Raw genomic sequence first — 19,983 nt, forward strand, 5'->3', positions numbered from 1 at the left:
AGAATGCCTGCTGTATCGTACTGATGAAGGGGTTATTATCTTCTCTTTTGGGTAAGACTAGGTAGTTCCAAGAACCCACTGCAGGACGTGCCTGACAAAGGCGAGTGAGCCACTTCTCAAGGGTGAGGGTGCACTTGGGTACGCAGAGGGAGAACACGCAGAGGTGTAGAGGGAAAACATCCTAGTTAAGTCCTGGGGGCGGGGGAGAAACTCTTGGCTGTCAATTCAACATTTATTTAGCACTCATGAAACGTTTATAACTGCTGGGGATTGGGAAATAAACATAAATAAGATCCATTCGTTACCCTCAAAAGCTTCCAAAGACCATCAAGAAGGAAAAGGTATAAATTCCAGCATGAAACATCAGACTACACAAGAAATACCTGTTCACTGCCACAGAACTTTATCGAAAGCCTACTGCCGACCAGGCATGGGCTCCGGAGGCCCAGGGGGTCCTATCTTGCCCTCTAGAAGCCAGTGCGGTGGGAGACACAGTCAAGTAATCACCATCCGGTGAGGTCAGTACCGTCAAAGAGGTTAAGAAACAGGTGCAGGGCAATGAAGAAGCTGGAGATTTGATGAGTTACGCGAGATAAAAGGAACTTGTAATGGACTCTAGAAGGTGAATTTCTGAAGGTAACGCCTACGATTCTTCAAATGACCAACTTCCTTCAGTCTGCACTATTCCGCAGCGTTAGCGTGCCTCGCGACGGTGTAACCTGGAGAATGCCAGACTCTCTCTCGTCAACAAAACCATTTGTAAAACCACTTCCTTAGGGAGGTTATACCAAAACTTGAGAAATAAATTCCGAAATCAGAAGGTCAAATTAGTCTCGACAGCAAAACGCTCCTTGATGAGCGCGGGTGCTTGGCAGCGGGCCAACATGTGAACGGAATCAGGAGAGAATTACGTCCTCCGCTCGGCTTCGTGCTCCCGAAACAGAACGAAGGACTTCCTCTCCCACCTCTTGAGGCCACGTCCACGTGAGGCCCGTGTTAACAAGCACACTAAGAGCAGGAAATTACAAAAATATAGGATGGAAACAATCAGGGCTCTTACAGCCCAAACTAAACACAGATTTACATGCCGTTCTCGATTCTGGCCGTCTAGTGATTGTGACCGTTCTTTGTATTTATTATTGGAGTGTTTACAGCTGGAAAAAAGGTGGTACCAGATGGCCCTGCCTTGACATAATCTGGCAACCAGCAGGACATTTACTAGAAATCCAGAAAACTCTCATTGAGCTAACGTCTGAGGAAGAGAAAGGGTATTTGGAGACAGTGGGGATGTCATGGGGAGATTTAAAAAAAAAAAAATCTGTCTTGAATTACGGAGCCATGAACGTATATGTTTTCATAGAATTAAAATACAAACGTTAGTCAAATTCAGCAGAAGATTAAAACTGCAAAGGAATCTGAGTTATTGTGAATCTGCAAACCTTTCAGATACAATGGGAAAAGTCTGCAAGAATAATAAAATCGTTTTAAGAAATCCATTAAAGGGGCGCCTGGGTGGCACAGTCGGTTAAGCGTCCGACTTCAACCAGGTCACGATCTCGCGGTCCGTGAGTTCGAGCCCCGCATCAGGCTCTGGGCTGATGGCTCGGAGCCTGGAGCCTGTTTCCGATTCTGTGTCTCCCTCTCTCTCTGCCCCTCCCCCGTTCATGCTCTGTCTCTCTCTGTCCCAAAAATAAAAAAATAAAAAAAAAAAAACGTTGAAAAAAGAAATCCATTAAAAACAAAATCCCCAGCATTTCAAGATATCCATCTTAGGAAGGGCAGCGTAAAATCATCTGGGCCACAATATCATTAAACAATATTAATTCTCAAAACACGCATTTTATTGCAGAGAAGAGAGAAACATGGTGTGGTGACCTTTACTTGTGAAGGAAGGTCACCCCCAAGGAAGAGGACGGGGCCCCACCCACTCTCACGACGCCTGAGACATAGGAACACAGCGAGTGGTGGCATGGAGGCACCCCAGACCCCACACTTGTCCTTGGGACGATAAATGATCTCCACATCCCCCTATCTGTTTCACAGTAATGAACACATACATTAAAATAAATAAATTCAAGTTGTTTTTTAAAAGTACCTCTATTCTAAAAAAAGAGAACACAGCATGGTGATTATAGTTAATACCGTACTGTGTACTTGAAAGCTGATAAGAGTAGAATCTTAAAAGTTCCCATCACCTGGGGGAAAAAAAAATACAACTATGTGTGTTGACAGACGTTAGCTCGACTTACTACGGTGATTGTTTTCTTCACAATAAATACAGATATCAAATCATTACGTTGGACACCAGAAACTAGTATCATGTTATATGTCAATTATACCTCAACAAAAAATAAATAAATTTTAAAAAGTTATGGGGCATCTGGGTGGCTTAGTCATGTAAATGTCCGACTCTGGATTTGGGCTCAGGTCATGATCTCACAGTTTATTGGGTTTGAGCCCTGCGTCGGGCTTTGCACACTGACCTCACGGAGGCTGCTTGGGATCCTCCCTCTCTCTCTGCCCCTCCCCTGCTCTCTCTCTCTCTCAAAATAAATAAATAAACTTAAAAAAAATTTTTAAGTGACACCTATGGACACATGATGAATGATTAATACTTTTAACATGTAGGGAATTCACATAAATTAAGAAAAAAGGTTAATATGGCAAACAGAGAGGCAACGGTGGATGGAAACTAGCAACTTCCTTCAAAAGAAAGACACGTGACTAAGATATGGGGCTGGGCTAAGGGGGTGGGGGAGAGAATACACCTAAGCACTAAGAGAAGAAAGCAAAATTAAAGTATCAGAACACTTTGGCTGATATGATTGACAAACAACGAAGGAGAACAGCATCGAGTGGCGGTGGGAACGTGGAGATTGGTACAGATAACTCAGAGGACAGCTTGACAATAAACATCAAAAGAAAGCTTTACAAAAATGTACACCCTTTTTGACCCAGCAGTTCTATGTGATTTCTCCTAAATAAAGTAACAAATGATCAATAATAACACAGGGAAGTCACGTGAGCACTGTGTGCATTACTGAAGAATTAGAAACCAAGTAAACGTATGGTCACAGATCATTTATGTAAAGTAGGGAACGTCTTCCACGCACTGGAACGGCACGAAGCCCCTGACAGTAATCAAGGGTTTGCGGTCATAGAGGATCACGATACACTCCTGGGTGGGAAGAAAAGTTTATGAAATGGTAAGTGCAGTGGAATACCATATGCGCACATGCGTCTGCACGTAGGCACAGAGATAAACTACGTACAGACGGAACAGTATGGAAGCATGGGTGCCGAGCTGTCAACAGTGACAGTCTCGTCATGGTTTGGTGATGGCATTGCGAGGAATTGTGGCCTTCTTATTCACGCTTTGCAGGATCTTCTAAGTCTCTGCCGTAAACTGACAGTGCGTTGATGATCATCAGAAGGTTTCTACGAAACGGATTAGAAGTAGAGAGTGGTAACATCGTGGGCCTGCACTCAGCTTGATGATCTCTGGACAGCTTCAGGCATCGGCACGGGAAACAGGGACTCCTGGAAAAATGTTCCCCTTTGAAAAGTCACCTTGGCGCCTAAATCTAAATGTCTGCACGTGAAATCATGGGGCTTGCACAAACCAGCCCAATTTGAAATCATTCTTGGAGTAACTGTACGGTCGGCATGGGTAGGACATCACCAAGGGACCACTGTGCTCTACCTGTGACATACTCGGTAAGAACCCGCAATGGCCCAGCGCCAGGGACACGGCAACGCATGAGGCAAAGCCCTGACCGTCCGGAAGCTCCGGGCTAGGACACAATCAACACACCGTGGGAAACATGCTAAAACAGTTATTTGCCAAGGGCTATGGGACAGAGAGGGAGGAGAATCTGACTGCGCGGGGTGTGACTGAGAGAAGGCTTCAAGGAGAAAGTGAGACACAAGCTCAATCTTGAGCGGGAGCAGGAATTCACCAGATCTGTGGGTGCGGACACCGGGGTTGAAAGCATGTGACAACGTGTGACACAGCAAGATGCTCCGGATGATACCGATGATGGTGGTACAGGCCCCTGTGCCCTCTGTATGTATATTAGCTTACTTGGTGTCCCCGCCTCTGATGAGGTAGCTACGCTTAATTCCATCTCACAAATGACGTAAGTGAGGAACCAGGCCCTTGCGAAGACATGTTCGTGTTCAGTGAAAAAATCAGGCCCCTCAGGCCCCCCAGGCCCCCTGCTTGAGAACTGACACTCAGGCCCTCCGCATACAGCCCTCGAAAGACAGTGATACGTTTAAGAAATGCCAAGTCTTTTGGGGCGCCTGGGTGGCGCAGTCGGTTAAGCGTCCAACTTCGGCTCAGGTCATGATCGCACGGTTCGTGAGTTCAAGCCCCGTGTCGGGCTCTGTCCTATCACTGTGGAACCCACTTCGGATCCTCTGTCCCATTCTCTCTGCCCCTCCCCTGCTCGTGCTCTCTCTCTCTCAACAATAAACATTAAAAAAATATATGTTAAAAAAAAGAAATGGCACATTGTTCAATTCAAGAAACTGTCATTAAACACGACCGTGGCCCAGGCACTGTGCCAGGCGCCGGAGACATGGAGATAAGAGGGGACAGGGTAGCCCCTTTCTAGGAGGGGAACACAGCATTTATATAGTAATGTCGGATGCAGAAGTAATAATGCGATCAATCACGTGTTGTAGAAGTAACACAAAGGAAAGAGCACTTCTACTGAGGTCACGGGAATAGGGATATGTCTCAGAAGAGACAATCACAAATGAGTGTTTTATTAAAAAAAAAAAAAAGCTGAAGCTCTCCAAGAATTTAAGGTGATGTGTGAGAGAATAGAAAATACACATATATTGGTCTCTGCCCCATTCCTGGAACAGAGCTCCCTAAACCCTTGGCATTTGCCAAGTCATAAGAGCACTGGGGACATCTTTTGTTGAATGGGGTGACCCAGGGTGGGATCCTGGATGGGGCTGGTCCCCACAGTGACCAAACCATGATTAGAAGCTTGAAATTTTTAAGTTCCTCCACCTCCCACCTCCAGGAAGAGCGCTGGAGACAGAGTTAGTCATTGATCACGTCAGTTTGAGGGAGCCTCCCTACAATGTCAATAGCACAGGTTCTGGGGACTTTCCAGGCTGGCGAACACATCCACACCAGGAGGGGGGAGCACCCCAGCTCCACAGACGCTCCTGGCTCAGGACCCTATCAGACCTCGCCCAGTGTTATCTCCTCACCTGGTTGCTGTGTCCTTCATCATATCCTTTAAGAGACGAGTAAACACGAGTGCTTCCCTGAGTTCTGTGAGCCGCTCTAGCCAATGAATCAACCCCAAGGTGAGGTCTCTGGAACTTCCATTAACCTAGGCTTGCAAATGGCGTCCGGAGGGGAATGGGAGCAATCTTGTGGGACTGAGCCCTTAATGTGCGGGCTCTGATGCAACCTCTGGGTAGATAGTGTCAGAACTGAGTTAAATTGTGGGTCACCCAGCTGGCGTCACAGAGAATCGCTTGGCGTGACTGAAAACCTCCACGCGTCTGGTGACCAGAAGCATCAGAAGGGAAGTGCTTGGTGGGAGTAGTCAAGGAGGCACACGGGAAAGAGAGATACGAGATTCGAAGGAGGGAAGAGGCAGGTTTCCCTGTATAGGAAGGGAGAGAGGTTTTGCAAGCAGAAGACAAAGCAGGCACACAGGCACAATGCCTGCAGCAGTATTTCGAGTATTACAGGGGTGCTAATGTGGAAACGTTAAGAGAACGGGCAGGATTTGCTGAGCAACCTAGATACCGGAGAGGAGGGTAAGTGGGGTCAGAAGAGAACCCGGCAAAGGAAAGGCAATTTCCAGAGCAGGAGAGAGGGGGTACAGTTACAGTGTGACTGGGCAGAGACCATCCATCTGACAGCAGGTTTTTAAGAGGGCGGGAGCAGAGGGGAAGGCTGAAGTTCTTCCAAGGATGAGTCAAGAAAACACAACCAGCTGCCTCTGGGAATGTGAGGCCGGAGGCAGCCCAGGAAGCGGCACTCCCTGGCTGAAAGTGAAGAAGTTATAAAGACTGTATTTCGAAATGATTCTCTACTCTGAAAGCATTTCGCCTTAGACAATGAGCACTCCAATTACAGAATTTCTTTATCTTGTGACAGTCAGAGAGAGAACTGCGATACGTATGCAGGTACATAACGGAGTAATAATTCTAACTTTTGAAAGGTAGCATGGTGTAGCAGAAATATCACAGACATAAAACAAATAAGATATACTGTACCTTTAGGTGACAATGAGGTTTTAGATAAATTTAAATGCTTTAATCCCTTTGGGAGTTTGGCAAATTGAATACTTAAAGAGGATACACCTGAGAAAGGAAAAAAAAGATTATTAACATTTTCAAGTTCTCAGAATTACACTTGTTTTTTATAAGGACTAAAAATTAACCTAAACTTGATTCCAATTTAAGTGGAATCATTCTTTCTTTCTAACATCAGACTTTATTTTCTAATAATCTACCATCACACATGCTTTTTTTTTTCCGTCCTATGGAAAGGATAGGAAAAAAGGAAGACCGTTTAATTAAGCATAACAATATCAAAACTTTACCATTAGAGATGTGTTTCTTTGAACTGAAGTGTTACCCTCTTCTCTATAGTCCTATTTCAAATGCAAATACTCAGGAAGAGTGACATAATTGCTTCTTTTTAACCTGTGTCTCAATGAGTTGATCACTCCACTGGGTGAGCACATGCGTGCTACTTAATTATTGTCAAGAAAATGGTATAATGTTAACTATTCAGATAACAGCTTCACTTTTAGCACACGGATTCCAATACTTAATTAGCTTCTAGCTAACAACTGCAGACAAAGCATCTGAGTGTGTTTATCTTCTTAAAGGTGGGCTTTGTAACTTGAAAATTCACAGTATTAAAAACCAGAGAGCCTCCAAATTGAAAGACCAGACCGGGAAATGGTGAACCCTAGTTCATCCATTCAAGGATTGCAATGACAACGGACTTTCCCTGGGAGGAGTAAGTGATCCGTGACTCTATGTCCTTCGTATAGGTCTTTCAACCAACTTCCTGCTACATGTGAGTTATCACCTTCCCAGGGGCATGTCCCTGGGAAGGTTCCTGAAACAATATTAACCATATGGTCTCCTAGACTAATTCTCAAATTCCATGCGCTGATAAGGAAATACCAGGCTCGTGGCTGCCCTATTATATAACCCCAAATTCTCTACACATTTTATCAAAGTTTATCAAGAAATAACTACTGTAGAAAGAATCTAAAGGTCATGCAGCTTGACTAAGCGTCTAGACAGGTGTCTCGCCAAGGATGGTGGGAGTTCTGAGAGCCCGTATTTACCTCCCCATAGCATTTCCCAAATAAGTTTGAAAATCACTGAATTGGGGCGCCTGGGTGGCTCAGTCGGTTAAGCGGCCGACTTCGGCTCAGGTCATGATCTCTCGCTCCGTGAGTTCGAGCCCCGCATCGGGCTCTGTGCTGACAGCTCAGAGCCTGGAGCCTGTTTCAGATTCTGTGTCTCCCTCTCTCTGACCCTCCTCCGTTCATGCTCTGTCTCTCTCTGTCTCAAAAATAAATAAACGTTAAAAAAAATTTTTTTTAAAAATCACTGGATTAAATTATGTCAAACGGGTCTTTTTTTTTATGTGAATATTTTTAGAGATTTGAATATGCTAATCCATATTGTTAATTACAAAGAGGGAGCAGGCTATTTAGTTGACACTTTCTTGTAAAAGAATGTATCACTTATAAGTTAACCCGGATAGAGGGAAAAGGGGATCATTTTATTATTTTTTTAAAGTTTGAGCGAGACAAAAACAGCATGAGCAGGGGAGGGGCAGAGAGGGAGGAAGACAGAGAATCCCAAGCAAGTTCCACACTGTCAGTGAGCCGAAAGCAAGAGTCTGACACTTAACCAACTGAGCCACCCAAGTGCCCCATGGGAGTCACTTTAAAAGTGTAATTAGGGGCGCCTGGGTGGCGCAGTCGGTTAAGCGTCCGACTTCAGCCAGGTCACCATCTCGCGGTCCGTGGGTTCGAGCCCCGCGTCAGGCTCTGGGCTGATGGCTCAGAGCCTGGAGCCTGTTTCCGATTCTGTGTCTCCCTCTCTCTCTGCCCCTCCCCCGTTCATGCTCTGTCTCTCTCTGTCCCAAAAATAAATTAAAAAAACGTTGAAAAAAAAAAAAAGTGTAATTAATCCAAAAGGAAAAAAAGGAGAAAAAAATAACAAAGACAAAAAGGGGAAAAAAGAAAACAGACATATTATAGATTGCCATACAGAAAAATCAATAGTTACAATCAATGTAAATGTACTAAATACGCAAAACAAGCAAAAAATTGATTATCTCAATAAAAATATCAGATGCTTTTTTAAAAAAATTGTTTTAATGTTTATTTTTGAGAGAGAGAAAGACAGAGAGAGAGAGACAGAGTGCAAGCAGGGGAGGGGCAGAGAAAGAGGGAGACACAGAAACCGAAGCAGGCTCTAGGCTCTGACCTGTCAGCACAGAGCCGAAAGCAGGTCTTGAACTCATGAACCATGAGATCATGACCTGAGCCAAAGTCGGACACTTAACCGACTGAGCAACCCAGGCACCGCTCAGATGCCTTCAAGAAACAGAAATACAGTACGTGTATTCACAAGCGAACCTAAAAGCATATAAAAAGATATATGCTGCAAACGCTAACCAAAAGAAAACTAGTATATCTGCAATAATAAAAGACAAATTAGATTTTAAGAGGCATAGATACAATTGAAACATTTCACTAATAAAGAAGATGTAATAATTTCAAATCTGTATGGTCTGAAGAACACAGTCTCAAAACGTATAAAGTAAATCTAATGGTAACAACAGGAGAATGCATAATTATATACACACATATATGTGTGTGTGTGCCATACCTCACAACAATGGGAGAGTTTTAAACACATCCCTGTAGATGATAAAATGGACACAAAAAGGGTATGAAGACACAGATCGTGTCGAGAACACAATCAAAAAAGACGTATATTTAAAACACTGTACCCAACAACGGTAGAATACATTTCTTCAAAGTCCACGTGGAGCCTTTATTTACCAAAAGTGACAATATCCTGAGCTCAACAAATAATACAGACGATGTTCCTTAACTACTGTGAAATCACAAAGCATATTCTCCAAGCGCTACCACTATTGGGAATTAACATAGGAATTACAGCAAAAAGATAATTAGAAAAATCCCCGAATAATTAGACCTTAAGAAATATATTTCCAAATAACAAACGAGCCCCCCCCAAAAAAAAGATTTCCAAATTCTTTTCCAAAAATGGAAATCTTAAAAATATTTTGATTTAAAATTTTTAAAACTATGATATCAACATTTTAGGGATACAATTAAAGCCATGCTTAGAGTAAAATTTATACTCCTAAATACTTATGTTAATAATAATAATAATAATAATAAAGCTGGAAACTAATTATCTAAGTATCCCTCTCAGGATATTTGGATTAAAAAAAGCAAACTAATTCCCATTTCATCCCCAAAAACGGGAGAAAAAAGGGTAAGAAAGGGAAGAAATCTATTAAATAGAAAGCAGACATAAAATAAGTGAATTTAACAAATACTTTTCTTCAAAAAAAACTAATAACATTAATAAGCCCCATCAAGACTGGTTTTACAAAAAAAAAAAAAAAAAAGGAGAAAGAGAAAGATCAAACTATCAAACTGAGAAGTGGAAAAAAGAAAAAAAATACCAGTAGAGATTCTACAGACATTGCAAATATAACTAAAGGATGTTAAATTTTTTCTGTAGGTCAAAAATGTATCGTTTTAGAAGAAATGGACAAATTTGTCATGAAAAAAACAATTTACCAAAACTTACATAAGGCGAAATACTCTCAATACTCTTTATCGATTCAAAAAAATAAATGCATGATTAAAAACCTCTCCACAAAGAAAAGCAAAAGTTGCCAACTATTAAAAAAATGTATATTATATAATGCTATATTTATGAAGTTCAAGAAGAAATAAAGCGAACCTATCCAATCATAACAGAAGTCAGAATCAGAGCCATCTTTTCCGGGTGGTAGAGGGCAAAACACTAGGGAAGCTTGTGAAGCACGAGTAACTTCTATGTCTCATTCTTGGTAGTGGTTCCTGCAGAGTGCTCACTTTGTAAAAACTCATTAAGATGTAAACTTGTGATCTGTGGACTTTTCTGAACGTACGTTAGGCGTCAGTGAAAAAATTTACTTCCAAATTTAGGCATGGAAGGTAAGAAGGGAGGAGAAAATGTAGATGACCATGGGTATGGCAATGTCTCTTTAGATACGACCCCAAAGGCACATTCCACGAAAGACCTAACTGACAAGCTAGACTTCGTTAAAATTAAGAAGTTCTGTCCTGCAAAAGGCAATGTCAAGAGAATGAGAAGGCAAGCCACAGAATGGGAGCAAATGTTTGCAAGGACCGTTATCCAAAATACACAAAGAGCTCCCCAAAAGTCAACAATGATAAACAAACCATTTACAAATGCGCCAGAGACAGAACGGAACCCTCACCAAAGAAGTTACAGAAATGGCCAATAAGCATATGAAGAGACGCTCCACACGCTAAGTCATCAAGGAAATGCAGAGTAAAGTAACAGTGAGATACCACTACCCAACTATTAGAAACGGATTAAAATCGTTAGAGGCTCATCGACTGTCACAACCTTGCCACTCTGACGGGACGCTGATAACTAGGGAAGCTATGCATGTGCAGCCAGCGGGGGGGGGGGGGGGGGGGAGGGGTGGAGGGGGGCAGGAAGAATATGGGAAATCTCTGTACCTTCCTCTCAATTCTGCTGAGAACCTAAAACTGCTCTAAAAACAAAAACTCTTTTTGAAAAATTAGGTATGGAATCCAGAAAGATACCAGATACTCACTTTTAAATTATGATAAGACTTATCACTGCCCTACCCATGACCAATTCTCTTATATACTTTTGTAAGCAGGTGCTACCCAGCAAAGCATATGCTAGGACAATGTTTTAAAAAGAAAATAACCCAAACCCATATCCCATGTCTTCAAATTAGGCTGAAAAATATGTTAGATCAATGTTAACACCTACCATTCAGCTTCCAATTTGCAGTGCTCAGGTTGACTTTTGAGTTGTTTTCCTTTGTTCAGAAAATGACCATTTTCTACATTTTCACTAATTTCTTGTGTGTCAGACATGCCTGCTACATCACAGAAAACCACACATGCATGTAACTAGACACGAGGCCGGAATAGAGCAATTATTTTACACCACTGGTGACACCACCCATGTGTTCATTCCTTAATCAACAACTATCTTCCAAAAAGGAAGGAAGAAAAAAAGGAGTAGACAGCCTAGCCATATTTTTCTCTGGAAATTGAATGACCACACCGTAAGTAACGGAAGTAATAAAAAGCGAAGCTCCTGAATTAGAATAAAGGAGAATAAAAGTCATGCTTGATAATTTACTTAAAAGAAAAAAGCAGGACGAGGCCCCTGGGTGGCTCAGTCGGTTAAGCGTCCGGCTTCGGTGCAGGTCATGATCTCGCAGTTCGTGGGTTCGAGCCCCGCGTCGGGCTCTGTGCTGACAGCTCGGAGCCTGGAGCCTGCTCCGGATTCTGTGTCTCTGTCTCTCTCTCCGCCCCTCCCCAGCTCACACTCTGTCTTTCTCAAGAATAAATAAAACATTAAAAAATTTTTTTTAATTTTTTAATTAAAAAAAAAAGAAAAGAAAGCAGGAAAAAGGAGAATAGGGAAACAAGCGGACTAACGATGCAGAAACAGGACAGTCTGTTTCAAGTAGTTTTTGTCAAATTTCAGACTAAGCTACCAGCTTCTTTCTTTCTCGACAAAATATTTTGTTTTAATGTGCTAGGCATCCGTAAGTCATAAATATGTTACATTTCTTCTTTAAAGAAATGCCCTTGCTAACTGCAAACGGAATAAAAGGTATAAATGGGGTCATTACCGTTCATTTTGGTTTAAATACAAGAATGAAATTGAGTTTTTATTGCAGGAGAACTGACATACATACAACATACAACAATCTATCGGTTCCGGGTGTACATCATAGAGATTCAATACTTTTACCGATCTTTGAGAAAAGGTAACAACAGATTATCACACAAAGGATCCTCTTTCTTCCCGGCAGGCTTCAGAAACAGTCTCGGCAACATGAATAAAATGAGGGTGGCTGGAGGCCAAAATCTCAAGAAAAACAAAAAAATTAACCTGCCTGGTACCTTTCTGAAGCCACTTATTCAAGAGTGCCAGGGAACAAACTGATCATCGAGAAAACATTTCCCCACAAACAAAGGAGAGAAAAGACGTTTCAGTTTTTGGCCAGAACTACTCCATCCTCTCCCCAAAATAAAGCAAAACACAGCGTTCAGAGCTGTGAATTAAAACAGAATTTATCTCTAAAAGCTTTTTATTTGGAGACTTCACGAAATGGATTGCCCTTCTTGTGATTTTTTTTTTTTAAGCACGTGTCAAATTTAGAAAGAAAAACGGTCTAATTTTTATGGATTACCCTTCTTGTGACTTTTTTTTAAGTGTGTGTCAGATTTAGAGGGAAAAATGGTCTAATTTTTACTTCTCCTTTCCAAACAAAACTATTTTGGCTTCCTCTGCTTCAAAACATGTATGCCTAATAAAAAAAGTAATTATGAAATGTTCAGTGTTATAATCTGCCATCTGATGTTATTAACTTACAAAGACAGGAAATTAAATGTGACACGACCCATTTAACCTATTAATCACGCATGAATTTAAAAACCTGTGACAAGGCCATACAGAATTCTAACACTTGGATATCCTAGAATCAGAAGGGTGCACCTGGTAGACGAAAAGGTTAAGGAGGTCCTTGTTAAATGAAAACACCAATAGGAACAGTTTAACAAAATCCCCCATGTGGAGTTCTAGCAAAGGATGTGGACGAACAGAAGACCTCGTTTTTGTCTGTCAGAAAGCATGTAGATTTGAACGCTGGAGACCAGAAACACTAAGATAAGTGAATAAACAAAATACAGGCCAACATTTCCATTTCAAAAATAAGGCTGAGAAAAAGAAAAGTTCAAGAACTAGGAATACAGGAATAAAAGACCAGTGGGAAAAATGGAGTCAGTGTACTGAACTTTCGAACACCCGAAAATCCAAAGGCGGGCGGTGTTTAAAACCTTGCTTCAGGGGCGCCTGGGTGGCACAGTCGGTTAAGCGTCCGACTTCAGCCAGGTCACGATCTCGCGGTCCGTGAGTTCGAGCCCCGCGTCAGGCTCTGGGCTGATGGCTCGGAGCCTGGAGCCTGTTTCCGATTCTGTGTCTCCCTCTCTCTCTGCCCCTCCCCCGTTCATGCTCTGTCTCTCTCTGTCTCAAAAATAAATAAACGTTAAAAAAAAAAATTTAAAAAAAAAAAAAAAAAAAAACCTTGCTTCACCTTGTGTAACCTTAAAAATATCAATTAAATATGGCTGACATCACGAATCTCAAGAAAAGTCCCTTCTGCTCGGTAGGTGTTGCACACAAACCTGGTATCTTGAAATATTAGCGTGATTCAGAAAATTTACTGCCATGCTGTGGAATAAGCCAATGTTTTCCAAGAAGCACACATAAAATTCTTTCCTTCCGCTTCCCAAGGAAATCTAGACGGCCACATCAGAAAATCACCACCACGGGATTAGAGACTGACTGGCCGCTTGGTCGGCTGATATTCTGGAAATCCTAGACCAGAGCCTCGCCGACGAGTATCAGGTATGACTCCACAAGCTTTGTCCAAACCGTGTAAACACAAGATTTCCTCATTTATAAAAAGAGGATAATAATATTTGTATGGTTTTACTCCACGAGGCTATTTTATGAATCAAAGGAGGCAGGGAGGGCAAACATTTATTGAGTGCCCAGTATGTAACAGGCCATCCTTCTCCCTTCGTGTGTATTATCTCACTTAATCCTGAGAACACCTTTAAGTGCTAGGTACTATTAATATTTTCAAGATGAAGATACTAAAGATATATGTATCATGACGAGCACTAAGGGACAGAATTGCTGAATCACTATACTGTGCCCCTGAAACTAACAGAACACTGTACGTTAACTATACTAGAATTAAAATTTCAAAAAAATAAAACAAAGATGAGGAACCTGAGACACAGCAGTTAAGTAACTTGTCCAAGGAAACTCGGCTAGGAAGTGGCAAAGCCCGGAAATGAACCCATGTATTTTGATTCCAGAACCCACTGGTACACACTGAGAGATATGCAAGATGGAAAGCACCAAAAAATAGAAGCGGCAATTCTAGAATCTGTTTGTCTTGTCTTATGCGAAAGATCAAACCAGGGTCACCACCAGATGGTCGGGGGGGGGGGGGGGGTGGAATCTGGGTACTTCAGGTCAACATTTCCAAAAAGAAAAACATTCTGAGACAGGATTCAAGATCATCTTTAAACAAAATAATCCAATTTAGAACAAAGTGAGGGGAGGAAAGGGATAGACATTCCTGACAAGGCGGAGACCATAAAAACGAGGGTTGCTGGGAGGGACAAGCAGGAAGAACAGAACACGGAGTCTGTAACAACTAAGGAAGTCAGGCGTGTGGAATGAGCCAAGAGAGGAGAGCTGCATTCTCCAAAACTACTCAACTTTGATCCAAAAAGTAATGTCAGATCCAAAAGGTTAGTCACGAGGAAATGACCCAGGACACCGTGGCTCAGACGCTGGGTCAGCCCCGGGACTTATCAGGCAAAGTTGATCAAGTTGAGCCGGGGCAGAGATTCTTCAGCCTTTTCTACCATGACTCACATAAAGCAACAGATCTGACATCCCAAGGAAGGAACCTCATACAAAAATAAACACACACACATGTAGTAGAAAACTAAAACCGAAGTTTCCCCGGACAAATGCACTCTGATATTTTCTATTCTGTTCTAGTCCTTCCTCTTCTTTTTTTCAAACGCAGGTCATGAGCTATCGGGTTGATTTCATGGCCTGCTAGCGGGTCTTGACCTCCAGTCTGCAAACACACGGGGACAGAAGGTCAAGAGCAAAGCTGGGGAACCGCCCCGACCCTGCATCCACAGTAAGAGCTCGTGCACGTGCGTGTGGTCTGCTCACTGCTGTGTGTGTCCTCCACACAGAGAGACAGCACGGGACCCAGCACCCAAAAAGCAATGCACATACACACACACACACCCCAGCTTTCTGATTCATACCCTACCCTCCTCCGCCACAAGCCCCTTAACAAGAGAAGTCCGTCTGTCCTTCATACATAAGTATGGCCCAAGGAGACTGAGCAGTAAATAACAGGAATTTGCTGCATCCACATTCATATCACAAAGCGAGGAGCCAAACTTTCTCTCTGAGAGTTTCCAAATGAGTCCCGGAGTGGATGGCCCAGGTACCAAATCAAATTCCATTTGGTGTTAAAATTCCTCAGACTTCTGGGCCGCTAAACTGTCTTTTCTTTGTGTTTCCTTGGTCTCTTGTATATGCTACACGCTCCAATTATAAATTCCTCCCCCCCCATGGTTTTTATTGTTTTCGAACATAAAATACCATCACTGAACAGCTCAGAAACAAAAAAGCAGGAAATATTTTGCCTGGACGGAGGCTCGTATAAATATTTGACACTTAGTTGGATTCCTGGTGGGATTTCCATCCGTGAGCAGAAAAACTACCCATCATCCTCAGGTACTTAGCCTGAATAAAGAGAAAAGTACACGGAATTTGTGTTCAGGAGGCTCCGCCCCCAGAGTGGAGGCAGGAAATATAGGTGCTGGCCGTTGTCCAAGAACACTGGCAAGTACATCAGTGAATGAATCTAGAACGGGCCGAAACAAGGGACGTCTCAGCTTGAGAGAACATTCTCAGGAGTGTCAAAAACTGAGCCTACGTGAGCAGAAACCATGCTGGCGAGTCAGTACGTGCGCACAAAGCTGAGGGGAACATCCTTGGAACGACCTGTGACTTTAGCTCCTGCAAATGAACCGCAGGTAGATGGAAAGACCCAGAAATCGGGGCTCAGAGGTAGGAATGTGGCGGACAGAAGCCCAGAAACATCATCTTTGAGCGCGTGGTCTGGTAGAAAAGAAGTCTCTGCGAACGTGGCCACGATTTTCAAAGCAACTGAAAAACTGCAGAAGAGAATTAAGATGAAATGAAATCAAACGCAATTTAAAGCAAGGGCTTCTCGACGGACGTTGTCCAAGGTCTTCGGAGGACAAGGGGCAGGGACGAGAAGGAAGCAGGTGGAGGAGAAGTGTCCGCGTGTAATTAGGATGTGCCACAATGACTGAGCGCTACCGGAGAAGTTGAAACTGAAGACGGGGGTCCGAGGGGTAAAATCGTAGCTGAGGGGTAAGCCGTCCAGGAGGGTTCGCAGCAGCAAAGGAGACCCTGGGCCTCCCTGGCATCCTTCCTCCGAAGCCCGCAGCTCACTGTAGGTGGTCTTTTGGGTCCGGCTCCTTTCACCCCGATGTAAGGTTTCTGAGGTTCAACCACACGGGAGCAGGAATCAGCCCCTCACCCGCCTCCACCACTGGGCCGCGTGCCACGGGTCCAGACGCCCACGATGTGTCCTTCATACTTGTCCACGGCGGGCACGAGGGCGGCCTCCACCGTTGGGCTCGCACGGGGAACGCGGGGACAAGCACTCACGAGTCTGGGCGTGAACGCGGGCTCCGTCTCTCTTCGGTGAGATCCAGGAGGGGAGTTGCCGGGTCATGTGGCCAATCTGTGTTTAGCGGTTTAAGAGACCGTCCGACCAGCGTGCCAAGGGGCTGCACCGTTTTCCGTTCCCGCCCGTAAAGCGGGTTCTCCAGTTTCCCACGTCCTCTCCGACCCCCACTCGGATCAGAGCCCTTCTACTGGTTATGAAGTGCGGTCTCACTGTGGTTTGAACTGCATTTCCCCGGCACTAAGGGGTGTCCCTTCCCGGCCGACTGCGCTGTGGATTCACATCCTTAGGGACCTGCCCCCGTCAACAACCTCCCTCCACTGACTTCATCCCATCACTGGATAAATATGGTTGGGTCCCACCCTCTCAAAAGCCAAACCAAAACAGCCATAACGGTCTATAAACGGTAACCGACACGTAGATTTACCTCCACGTTTCCATTTCGTCCTATTCATCATTTTCTAGCATTTCACTAACAGAGACAACATCTGTTTCTTCCTAAAGAAATTCCTATGCCCCAAAGAAACCCCTACTCCAGGGATACGCATCCATTATTTTCAGCTGTGGTTTATTCCATGAGGATGATTTCCATGTGATGTCGTTTTCTAATTCAGCCTCAAACTGCCTTTAGACGGACTACTTTAAATGCTAGGAAGTTACTCTTTATTTTTGGCTTGAATACCACACGAGTGGGTGTCCTTTTCAAGGAAGAACGATGTCTATATCGGGACCACAGGGCAGAATTGAGTGTCTAGATCCGTACTGTCAGCTCCGCTTAATAATTAATCCTCATCAAATATATAACATTACAAGATGAAAGGCTTTCATTCAGCAATGCTGGAAAACATTTGCAGCAGCTAATGAAAACAAAATACTCCCTCTAGAGATAAAGCTAATTCTTTTTAAACCCCACCCACCAATGTTCTCCTGCTGAGAATTCAAATACTTAAGTTTCACATTCTAAACCTGCCAAGTCTTCCCTCTGCCCACACAAACACTTCTAAAGAAGGCCAGTCCTTCATTTTCTTCCTGTCCTCACATTCAAACCTGGTTAAATATTCAAAGATGTTTGTGGTAGACAGGATAGTAAGATAGGCCCTCAAGATTCCTGTCCCCTGTACAATTTCCTCCAGTGTGTGGGGCAGACTAATGATATGATTGGGCCACTGATCAGTTGACTTTGAGTTCATCGGAAGGGAGACTGTCCTGGGTGGGCCTGACCCAAGCAGGTGCTCCATGTAAATTTTTTTTTTGTACATTTTTTTTATTTTTGAAAGACAGAGAGAGACAGAGCACGAGTCGGGGAGGGGCAGAGCGAAGGAGACACAGAATTGTAAGCAGGCTCCAGGCTCTGAGCCGTCAGCACAGAGCCCGATGCGGGGCTCAAACCCACAAACCGGGAAATCATGACCTGAGCCGAAGTCGGACGCCCAACCGACTGAGCCACCCAGACGCCCCTCGGATGCTCTATTTAAAAGAAAGGCAGGCATCAAAGACATGTGCTCCTTACTGCCTCGAGCGCAAAGCAAACTGGCATGTTTTATGAGAAGGCGTCTTGTGGCAAGGTTCCGGGTGCTGGGAGCGGTCCCCAATGAGAGCTAGCAAAAAAACAGTGACCTCTGTCCTCCCAACCCAAGGACGTTAATTCTGCCAACAACCAGTAAGCTAGGGCCCGTAAGGTCACGATCACAGCCGCACCTGACCACTTGATCTCAGCCTGTGATGCTGAGTGGACAGCCCAGCACACCTCTGCCCAGACTAGAACCCAAGGAAACTGTCAGGTAATACATCCGTGTCATTTTAAGCTGCCATGTTGCTGGCAATTTGTTATGTAGCCACAAAAAACTAATACAACAGTTTAAAACCAATAGCCTCCTTTCTGTCTGTGTCTCTTCAAAAGAAGTTAATCAGATAATGGATTTTAGCGCCAGTATCTTCATCAAAGGGTAGAGAAATCTAGAAGCTGAACAAAGCCACCAGTAGAATCTGTTACGTAATTACAGCTGAGTTTGACCGTGTTCTTACGGTGTGGCTATTCAAACTCCCTAATTCTCTTACAATTCTGGCATCAGTGATCACAGGAATGCTACAGTACCTCGGTCTTCCAGCGGGTTGCCAGCAAGGTTAACTGTGTGGAGTCCTGAGTTGGGATTATGCGCTAAAGCGCTGGCCAGTTTTTGTGCAAAATCTCTGCAAGGAAACAAAACAGTTAGCTTACATAACACAAAATGTAAACCTGCTCAAATAAAACACTTGAAAGCTAGAAAAGTTAGAGTGAAATCTAAAAAAAGGAAATCCTTCTTTACAATATTAACATATAGACCATCTACTCATTAACACCCGATCTATGTTACACAGGTCTATATTCCTCAATAGAGTATCTGTAAAGCCACGGCCAAAATCTGGTTCATTCTGATTAGCCACAACCTCCTTCAAGAGCAAAAAGAAAAGAGGTAACTGCCCCCTTTAAAGACACATTCCAGGATGCTATGAATAGGACTACTTAGAGTCCCTTCGTAACTTAAAAAAAAAAATCCTGAATTGCACCTACATTCCACGAAAGTTGCAACAGGCTGTTCACTAGACCTTAATTCTCATTTCATGCAATGCTCACAATGCAAAACTGATTGTCCTGATCATTGAGTTTAAAGGCTACAGTTGCTAACACTATGTTGTAACAAAAATCAAAATCACTATTTTAGGTACGTTGTACTCAAAGTAACACACTAAGTGCCGTGAATATGAAACCTCCGGCCCTCCTCACTTAGGAGCAGTGGAGTCTTTGTTCTAGCTGATTCGAACTCCACATAAGCAGGCGTGCTGACTAGTGAACCCCCACCTACTACTGAACAAGGCAAGTACGAATTTGGAAAGAGAGAGAAATGGCTAAAACATATCAAAGCAAAGCCATAAAATTATATTAAATGTGTTACATAAAATTATACCACGAGTGATACTCATAAAACCTGACACATAGCATCTGTAACAGGAAAGATACTTTTCTAAGGACTTTACATGTATTAATTCATTTATCGTCACAACCATAATTCTGTAAGGTAGACACTACTATTTTCTCCGTCTTAAAGATGAAGAAACTGAGGCACAGAAGTGAGGCAATTTGCCCAAGGCCACGAGGCACCTGGCTCAGGGTCCATCCTCTCCCACCACACCGGGCTCCCTCCAGCAACACAACAATAAAAGATGTTATAAAACCCTTGACCTTCATGATGATGGGGAACACAGGGATCTGTTTGTTTGTTTGTTTTTAGAAGGGAAACACTACACTGTATATGTGAGCAGCCCAACCT

General features: G+C 43.4%; 1 protein-coding gene across 2 annotated transcripts in view; it reads right to left on the reverse strand.

Annotated features, from left to right (window-relative positions):
* CARMIL1 (capping protein regulator and myosin 1 linker 1) overlaps nucleotides 1-19,983 on the reverse strand; it is a 310,903-nt gene that overhangs the window by 127,473 nt on the left and 163,447 nt on the right. For both annotated transcript variants that reach the window (XM_047858089.1, XM_047858088.1), the window contains exons 11-12: nucleotides 18,771-18,865; nucleotides 6,256-6,342 (exon numbers count right to left, since the gene is read on the reverse strand). In XM_047858089.1, coding sequence (XP_047714045.1) covers nucleotides 6,256-6,342; nucleotides 18,771-18,865 — 182 coding nt within the window. The remainder of the gene's footprint in view (nucleotides 1-6,255; nucleotides 6,343-18,770; nucleotides 18,866-19,983) is intronic.

Source organism: Prionailurus viverrinus, chromosome B2 (genome assembly GCF_022837055.1).
Source record: "Prionailurus viverrinus isolate Anna chromosome B2, UM_Priviv_1.0, whole genome shotgun sequence".
NCBI lineage: Eukaryota > Metazoa > Chordata > Mammalia > Carnivora > Felidae > Prionailurus > Prionailurus viverrinus.